General features: G+C 40.7%; 1 protein-coding gene across 1 annotated transcript; it reads right to left on the reverse strand.

Moving 5' to 3' along the window:
* Nucleotides 1-6,506: 6,506 nt before the first annotated feature.
* Nucleotides 6,507-8,462, reverse strand: RBMXL2 (RBMX like 2). The gene has a single exon (XM_055282581.2). It carries the CDS (start codon nt 8,285-8,287, stop codon nt 7,106-7,108), a length of 1,182 nt encoding a protein of 393 aa, XP_055138556.1. The 5' UTR covers nt 8,288-8,462; the 3' UTR covers nt 6,507-7,105.
* Between the last annotated feature and the right edge of the window lie 1,416 nt (nt 8,463-9,878).

Raw genomic sequence — 9,878 nt, forward strand, 5'->3', positions numbered from 1 at the left:
ATCATCAACTATTACACTCTCATAAGGAGCATGCAACCTAGGTGCCTCACATGTGCAGTTCACAATAGGGCTCATGCTCCTGTAAGAATCTAATGCTGCTGCTGAACTCAAAGGAGGTGGAACTCAGGGGGTAATGCAAGTGATGGGAGCGGCTGTAAATACAAATGAAGCTCTGCCAGCTGGTCCGCCATTCAGCTCCTGCTGTGCAGCCCAGTTCCTGGCCCAGGAGTTGGGGATCCCTGTTATACTACACCAATCTTTTAAAAATATGTCTCATAGTGCTATGTATCTCTCTTTCACAGTGCTTGTCATGGTTAAAATGTTGCTTTTTGTATGAAAATTTAACCAGTCTACCTTACCTTTTGAACACTGTTCCATGTGAGGATTAATAACGTCTACTTTGGCTCACCAATATGTCTCCATTGCTTAGCTAAGAGACAAGGATTAATTTATCCAAAACTAATCCTCAGTAGACTGGCATCCTGGAAAGGACTGGCCTTCCGCAAATTTCACTGAAAACTGGCTTTAGCCCATTTTTAATGCAGTCAATCACGGTCAGCTGCACAGCTTGGGCCACAGTTACTCCTGCAGCTATAATGTTAGTACGTTCCCAATCTTGAATGCTGATGTAGCAAGTCCTGCCTCTAGTTTGCTGCCATACAGCTTCAGTTGCAAGACCTTGACTCCAGCCCTTTATCACCTTAGATAAAAGTATTATTCACAAAAAACATGTTCTTCCCAGCCCCATTTATATTCTACTGTCTCTCCCTTCTCCAGCTGTTGACTGCAAGGTTCAGTGACCCATTCTTTTTTTTTTTTTTTTGAGACAGAGTCTTGCTGTCGCCCAGGCTGGAGTGCAGTGGCGCAGTCTCGGCTCACTGCAAGCTCCGCTCCCGGGTTCACGCCATTCTCCTGCCTCAGCCTCTCCGAGTAGCTGGGACTACAGGCGATTGCCAACACGCCCGGCTAATTTTTTGTATTTTTAGTAGAGACGGGGTTTCACCGTGGTCTCGATCTCCTGACCTCGTGATCCGCCCGCCTCAGCCTCCCAAAGTGCTGGGATTACAAGCGTGAGCCACCACGCCCGGCCCAGTGACCCATTCTTAACCTGTCTAAGGCAGACTGATGTTATTATCAAGTCCTCAACTCCTGCAAATCCACAACCATGAGCACTGAAGTAACAGGGTTATAGTTATTTCTGCCGTGACATATTGCTATTATAGCCTAACCCCTAATTATTCCAGGGTAGGGGCTGGAGTCTCCTATATTATGCAACTCAAAAGCCCCACAGCCCAAATGTGGGAGTTCCTCTCCCAAAGCTGATGTCCAATCATGCTAAATCTCTGTGTATTCCCATAGAATGCATCTGGGCAACTAGCAAGTACTACTCCACTGTCTCTGTGAATCGTCCTTAATGAATATTAATCTGGCAAACAAGTATGATTGCATTCTTGTCCCTATTTTATAGATAAGGGAAAAAAACAAAGAGCAACCTGACCAAGATTATTTACTAACTGTGATCTTGGTGATGCTTTTCTGTTTGCCTTAGTTGGCATGATATTAGCACAGTGTTTGCTATTTGGTGGGTACTACATAAATAAAAATTAGATTCAATGAATAAATGGATAGATGGACAACCAATCTCATGAGGGGAGCATTCTTGCCCCTATTTTATAGGTAAGGGGAAAAAAAACACAAAGAGTAATTAAGTAACCCAACCAAGATCACAGTTGGTGAATGGTGGACACAGGATTTAAATTCAGGTCTACAAGATTACATATTACTTATTCTAAATTAGTACACTCTTGAACTCAGAGATTTCTCTAGGTGCCCCAAAGCTTGAGTCAACTGTAAATAACAATAAAAACAGCTACATTTTTTAAAAATCTAGGCACTGCACTAGGCACTTTATTTCTGGGGCAAAATTGAGTCTAAGCCAATTATGCCAGAGAGCAATAATTCTAAACCCTAATAGATAAGAAGGAATCAAGCCTTTATAATAACATCAACCTGCCTTACTTCAGACTGGTTAGGAATGGGGCCCTGAGCCCATGGCGGAAGTTCTGGTCCCCTCACCTGAAGAGGTGAAGAAGAAAGAGGCAGCAGAAAATTAATGGGGACTATAAAGAGTCAAATATATCTCCAAGATTTCAAGCCGGATGAGTGCAGCTTGAGTAAATACAATTAAAACTCTCAAGTGTAATTTTTCTGAAGACTTTTGAGTACAGAAGCAATTTTACTACGAATATAAATGATAAATTCCAAAGGAAAGTCTGTGCTACTGCTTTGTAGAATGCTGTAATACTACCACTTAATGAACCCCACTGCATTCCAGGCACTGTGCTGGGTGCTGTATATGAGTCATCTTATTTAAAACTTCCACAAATATTATGAAACTGTATTATCACCACACATGAAAAAAACGGGAGGTCCAAAGCTTTAAGAAAGTTGTCCAAGCTACATGAATAACAGAATGAGAGCTTCTGCATATGATCAAAAGATTCTCTCTCTACTATAACAAGCAGCCTTCAAACCTGAGAAAGCTTTACTGTTTCTTCCTAATGTTTTCTCTAAAATTTTCATAATAGGTCCTCGTATTTTTTATTCCCCTTGAGCACTTTAATAAATATGATAGTGAGATGCATTCAACAAGGACATCATTGCTATGTAGTTCCTCTAATTTTCTGTGCTTGATATGTTCATTCAATGTCACTCACAAAATATTTATCAAAATCATTTTAAAATCATTCTTAGATGTGCTACACTGTAAGAGTAATTAGCTTCAGAATAAACTTCACCACAAATAGAACATGTAGGTTCTGAAAGAAATTTCCATGAGCATTGGATATCATGTGGGCACAGCAAGAGCAATACCGCCTCATTTTGCTTGGTGAGTTCTTAAGCACATTCTAAAGAGGAAAACATTCATGAGAACACAGTAACTATCCCCAGAGAGAACATTTATATGGAGGAAAGGAAGGAAAGTTACATCACTTTTAAAATAAAGGCTAAAAGGGAGAGAGCAGGGAAACCACATAAAGGTTGAAAAATGTTAGAGGCCCCAGTTAGGAGGAACACTAGCAGAGAAGCCTTCTCTGTCTCACTTGGCCTAAGGCAAGGGGAAAAAGGGAACTATTGCCCTATGGGGAAAAAAAAAATTCTACCTCTAGCACTCTTTAAGATAGTCCCAGGAGCCACAGTAGAATTCCGGTTGTGATCAAAAACAGATGATGTTCAGGCTTCACTTTGTGGGGATTCGGTAATGCTGTCAGTTGCCACATGGACAATTTGAATGCTCCTGAAACCATTTTGGAAGGGAATATGGAGGAGATGGGGTTTCAGGAGTAATCGGAGAAAAGTACATGATAGAAAATATAAAGGTTTTCACTGAGATACAAATTCCTTAAATTTTACTCAGTGGGTGAGTTCTGGAAAACATGTGATAAGCTCTCTCTCTCTCTCATCATTATGAAAGTGATTATAAAGAGTTCTCAATTGACTAGACGTCTGGAATATTTTCCTACAAAAATATTTCCAGTAAAGAAATATTGAGACTGTTGTATTATATATGTATGAGAGATCTACAACCTTTGTATGCTATAATCTCTTAAATTAACTCACTGAACTCCAGTGAGTCTTTATTTTCCTAATGTAAATACTTTGTTTTTATTAACAGTTTCAATATTCAGGAGATTACTCTTCAGAAACAGCTTGTTGATTGGAAAACGTTTTTCATCGCTATTACACTTCAAAACAGACAACAAAGGGAAAAACTGCACCTTCCTCCAAGATCTGGTTCTCAGGTATTGCAGGTTCTACCCTTCAGATTATGGTAAACAAGCTGTGGGCACAGTCCAAGATAGAAAGGTTTTAAAAACTCATTTAAATAGAATAAGGCATCACCCATATTGATGAAAGAACAAAGCCAGGAGAAAGAACCATTGCCAAGATAAGAGTGTTGCAGCTGACTTTCAGCATATTAGTAATAAACATTTTTCAGTGGTTACATGCTGGGTGGTATGCTAAGCTCTATTTTTTAATATTAAAATTTGTATTATAAAATATTTTGAACTTACAGAATAAGAGATGCCAATGTACAGACCACAGAAATTTAAGGTGTTAAACTTGTCAGTTTTGCTTAAGAGCCATCACTTTTAAAGACATAAAACATTCAGCTAAAGTCCACCCCTCCTATCTTTTTCCTTTCCTCTTAACTCTAAATATCCTGATGTTTCATGCTATCATTCAAATCCTATTTTGTTTACTATACCTATATTTATGCAATTTGCCTTTTTCACCAACTATTAATATTTTGATATTTACCATAATGATTCATGTAGACCTGGCTGATTCATATTAGCTTCTACACTGAGCTTCATCATAAGAGTAAATCTCAGTTGATCCACTCCAGGTAGACTACTTCTGTTGTAAACATTCAAAGGGTGCTTTACTGACCAATCTTGTGCATATCTCCTTGTGAACATGCGCAAATTTCTCTAAGTCCATTCCTTGAAATGGCATTTCTGGGTCGTAAAGTATGCATCCTCCAACTTTACTAGGCATTGCTAAAATTATTTCCAAAATGATTGTATCAATTTATACATCTATCAAAAATATAAGTCCTTTGTCCACTTTTTTCCTGGTGTTTTTTTCTTCTTACTGATTTTTAAGCATTCTTTTGGAAGTCATTTCAATGTAAATATATTCTTCCAATTTATGGCTTGAAGTTTCACTTTGTTAATAGTCACTTTAATCATTAAAATACCTTAATAATAATGTGGAAAATTTTATCAATATTTTACTTCTAAGTTTGTGCTTTGTGTCTTAAAATGGAATTCTCAACCCCAACGTGGTGTATACATTTCTTCATTTTCTTCTAAGTGTTTAAAAATTTCCTCTTCACATTTAAATCTTCAAACCATCTGGAATGTATTTTTGTGTATGCTGTTATGGCATCTCACTTTATCTTTTAACAGATAGTCTTTTTTTTTATTTTAGAAGTTCATTTTGCCACCAATGACTTTTAAAATTACCTCTGTTGCATAATGTGACAGAAGTGGACTTGTTTCTAGGATCACAGTTTTGGTCTATTGGTCTGTCTATCCTTGTTTGCTGATATCATACAATTAAATTGCTAGAGCTTTGTAGTAAGTCTTGGTATCTGTAGGATGAGTGCTTCCTAACAACTGTTCATCTGAATTGATTTGGCTTTTCTTGCTCTTTATTCCATCATGCAAATTTGAGGATTAGCTATATCTCCCATTAGTGTCTCTTTTCTAAATACTTGTTTCTTAGTAATTTGTTGGTGGCGAAATGAAGCTATTGATTTTTTGTGGTTGGTTTACCAAATCTTTTATTATTCCATCATTGATCAACACAAATAAATGGTGTTATTCGGAAAGAGGGGAGGGGAGCTGTATGAAAAAAATCATGAAGTGACTTCATTTGAAGTTGTTTTTCCAAATTAATTTGATGAGGTTGAGAATAGTTATAATAAAGTCTTCCCAACCATGAGCATATCGATCTGTTATAGTTCTTCTTTTAGGTCCTTTAATAAAGATTAGTAATTTTTTCATAAAGATCTTACATATTTTTGCTAGATTAATTCCTGGATCATTTTTTAGCTATTTCTTGCATTTGATCTTCTGAGCCACTAGTGTGTCCTCTCCTTTAATGCACCTACTTTATTACTGTCAAAAAAAATCATGTTTTTAAAAGTTGTGTATGTGAGTGTGTTGCATTCAGATCCCTTTAAGTACTTTTTGTTGTTGTTCCCTTATCTGTTTCCTCCAGCAATTATTACACTGAACATAGGTCATAAACCTTACCCTGATCCTTCTTTCTCTGGTTGCTATAGTCCCTTGACTGTACAATTACCTTTCTCACAGATAAATTGGGGAATCCACAGGTGCTGAATGGAAAAGATGTTTAAGAGGAAACTTAACGTTCCTCTTGACAGATCTTGGAGAAAGACTCTAATCTTTTTCTGTTGAAGCCCTTCTCCCCACCTTAAAACTAGGAAACAACCCATCCAACCCCTCGCCTTTTGTGGACAGGAAAACCAGCCCCTTCATGCCAGTCTGAGATCCTCAGAGGTTGAAACGCCAAGCTCTTTCAGGGATTCTCTGGCCTTTGCTCCTGAGCTCTGAAGCTGCTCACTTTTGATTCCTCCATCCCTAAGGGAAGAAGCTCAATTCTCTCCACAGGACTAAGTGGCTGGCTCTAGAGCCAAAGGCAAGTAGCTGGGAGTTAGGAATGGAAGCCATTATGGTCCCCAAATCCACCATTGGTTTATTTTCTACTTGTTTCTTAATAAATTTGTTGGTGGTGAAAACGAATGCTATCAACTGAAGGATTTTGGATTTGCTTGTTTTGTAGCTTTGTGGTTGGTTGGCCAAACCTTTGATATAGTATTCCACTGTTGTTCAAAACATAAATAGTACTTTTGGGAGTGAGGGGACAGGTGATCCTGTAGATTCCCAAAGAAAAGGCAAAAAGGCAAAACATGGCCAACATTATCCATTTACTTTTCAGATTTACTGAGTGAATATAATTTTCTTTACATAAACATTTGATCTAAATCACTTTTGTTGTTGTTGTTGCTGGTTGTTTGGTTTTTAATACTGGAAACAAAGATTCAGTTTGAAAGATACCCTGAAATCTTAAGAGTAGCATACACCAATCCCTCCCACTCTCCACCCAAAATCTAGTTGGTTTAAAGAGCAGAATGATCCATTTTTCCATTTTAGGTGAGCAGATGTTTATGAAAGATCTTAGAACTGTTTGCCTCATTTATCAAGAAAATTTACAAGGGAAGAAGCCATTAATCGAATTTCTACTTGTAAATATAAGAAGACTAGTACTCAGGTTCATATACTTTTAACATGAGCTTGTTGAAAGAAACGTTAACAATTCCAAAACTAAATTAAATGGATTTTAAGTTTTTTCTCCCAAAAGCATAAAAATGGAGACGATCTTAACAGGAAATTCTTAAAAGGTAAAAACAACTCTTCCTTGTACTAGTCCTTGGGTAGCTACCATAAAACAGGTTCTTCTTTTAGTTAGTTTCTTTGAAAAGGATTTTTGGTCCCAAGTCTGTTCCTGCTTAGTATCTGCTCCGGCCTCCTCCTCTCTCCAAGCGGCCTCCTAGACGGCCTCCTCCCCTGGGCACTCTGCAGCCTGACCGGCTGTAAGAATCACGCTGGGGAGGGCAGCCCCTTTCCATGGACAGAGAGAGCCCACGATCTGGTCTGCCCACCCGGTCTCGGCCCCTCGAGTAGTGGTCGCTCCGGCCATAACTGCTGCTGTAACTGTCGCGGCCGCCTCTGTAGGCATCGGGTGAGCAGCCCCGGTACTCCTCGTAGCGGCCTCTTCCTCCGTAAGATGGCGGTGTCTCCCGTCCTGGGGCGGCGCCGCGCAGGTCTCCGTAGCTCTCGAAGGGCTCTCGATAGGAGCCTCTGCTCAGATGATCCCCGTAGTCACGGTCGCGACCCCCGTAGCCGTCTCGGTCGCTGTAGCCTCTCAAGGGACAGTCGTCCCGGACACTGGAGTGGCCGTAATCGCGGTGGGTGTACTCTCTGGGCGAGGGGGCAAAACCCCGGGGTTCGCGGTAGTCTCGGCTCGAGTAGCCGTCTCTGGACGAGTAGCCCTCATCCTGCGGACCCAGGTAGGGGTCGCGGCGCGGCGGCAGCGGCTCCCGGCGCGGTGGGCCTGAGTAGCCGTCTCGCCCCCGCACGGCCAGGGACCTCCCGCGCATTCCACTGACGCTGCTGCGAGCCGGGCCCGACGGCGCGGCCCTCTTGGGGGGTGGGCCGGACCTGCGCGGCGGCGGCGGCCCGCGCTTCAGGGGCATCCGGGCCCTGGAGGGCCGCAGGTCGAAATCCCCCGCGTAGCCGCCGTCGTCATCGGGCCCGCCCCGGGATGGGGAACGCCGCGGGCCGCAGCCACCCCCACGGGTTCCGCGCAGGAACCTCGGGCGACCGCGGCTGCGGGGAGGCGGCGGGCCCCGCCGGCTACTCTCGAACGCCGGTTTGGTGGCCTGGGCCACCTTGATGGCCTTACCATCCAGGGACTTGCCGTTCATGTCTCTGGCGGCGGCCTTGGCGTCTGCGGGGCTTTCAAAGGTGACGAACGCGAAGCCCCTCGACTTGTTGGTTTCTCGGTCTTTCATCAGGAGCACCTCGACGATGCGGCCATACTTGCCAAACTCGGCTTCGAGGGCTTTCTCGTCGGTTTCGAGGTTGAGGCCACCAATGAACAGCTTCCCCGGGCGATCCGCTTCAACCATGTCTGCCGGTCGAACGGTCGGTCAGTGGCGGTGGGAGGCGATGAGACGGCGGAAGTCGCAGTCTTCGAGCTCGCTCGTCGAGGGCGGCTCCTACCGGTCAGGCGGCGCGTAGTCGCCGAGTTCCCGGAACCGCAGCCTCAGCCCCGCTGCGGGGTGCGCCCCTACTGCCTGTGATTGGTCGGCTGTCTCCAGAGGGCCGATTCGCCGTCGGGAAAGTCGGCAGTTTTGTGTCTCCTTTTCAGTCTTTAACTTCCTGTTCACCTGACCCGGGCTTAACGGCTTTAATGGCCTCCTGAAAGCTCAGGGAAAAGCCGTTAGGTGGAAAAAATTTTTTTCTATTACTTTTAATGAGAACAATTGTAATGATCCCAAACCTAAGCTACCCAAACCATTTTCAAACAGAAAAAAAGTATGAATTTTTAAAATTATTACTAAAATTATTAAGTTAAAAATCATTTTTCAATTATTAAAAATAGAGTAATAACAGTTTACAAGTTTAAATTTTACCTTACTGATCTTTTTAAACTAATCAGCTTTTAGCCTTGTCTATCCTCTGTTTTGATTTTGTTTGGTGCTGTTGTCTTTATTTTTTACATTTATTGGATTTGTTTATATTATTTTGTTCTATTTTTTTAAATAAGGCACTTAGCGCATTAAGAGTTTAAAAAATGTTTCTTCTAATTGTTACGTTTAAGGTTAAAACTTATTCTCTATGCACTGGTTAATATCATGTCTTGAGCTGTAATATATGTTGTTTTCATTGTTGTTCAGTTCCTAAGATTTTCTCATTTTTATTATTTCCTTTTTGGACCATGTATTAAAGAAGTATGTTTGTAAATTTTCAAACATATGTACCTGTTGGTTATTTTTTAATATGCTGTGTACGATATCCATTGTTTTTCGTTGAGACTTGCTTTGTGACCTAATATGGTGTAATTAATGTTCCATATATACTGAGCAGAAAGTGTATTCTCTAAAAGTTGGACAAAGTTCTTTCTTATTTTGTGATATCTAAATCTTCCCTTTTCTAACTTATTTTTTATTTGATAGAATTGGCAAACACTAGAACTGTCTTAAAATTTACCATAATTGTGGATTTGTAAATTTATCTTTGTTTTTATGTCTGGTTTTTCTTCATGTAATTTAAGGTTATATTGTGAGATATATAAAAATTGAGAATTGCTACGTATTTCTGGTGAATACCTTTTTTATATAATGATCCTCATTACTCATAAAAACCTTTTTACCTTAGTCCATTTTGTGTGATGCTTATATCTTTCGGTACTTTTGCAATTTCTTCCTAAATCTTTGCTATCAGCCATACCTTTCCTTCTTCCTTTTTTCTATCTTTCTTGCCTTTTCTTGTAGTAAGTGATTTGTCTTTGTTTCTTTTTCCTCCACTATGGAAGAAGTTATGCCTTCTATTTCTACTTTTTTGAATGACTGCCCTTAATGTTTTTATTGAATGCTAACTTAAAAATGCTAAGTTTATAAATTTACTTATAAAATCAAGTTTACTGCTTAATTTTTATCCATGTAACCATGACCCACATTAAAATCTATAACATTTCCATCGCTCCAGAGGGTTCAC

The sequence above is a fragment of the Symphalangus syndactylus genome, chromosome 6 (assembly GCF_028878055.3).
Source record: "Symphalangus syndactylus isolate Jambi chromosome 6, NHGRI_mSymSyn1-v2.1_pri, whole genome shotgun sequence".
NCBI lineage: Eukaryota > Metazoa > Chordata > Mammalia > Primates > Hylobatidae > Symphalangus > Symphalangus syndactylus.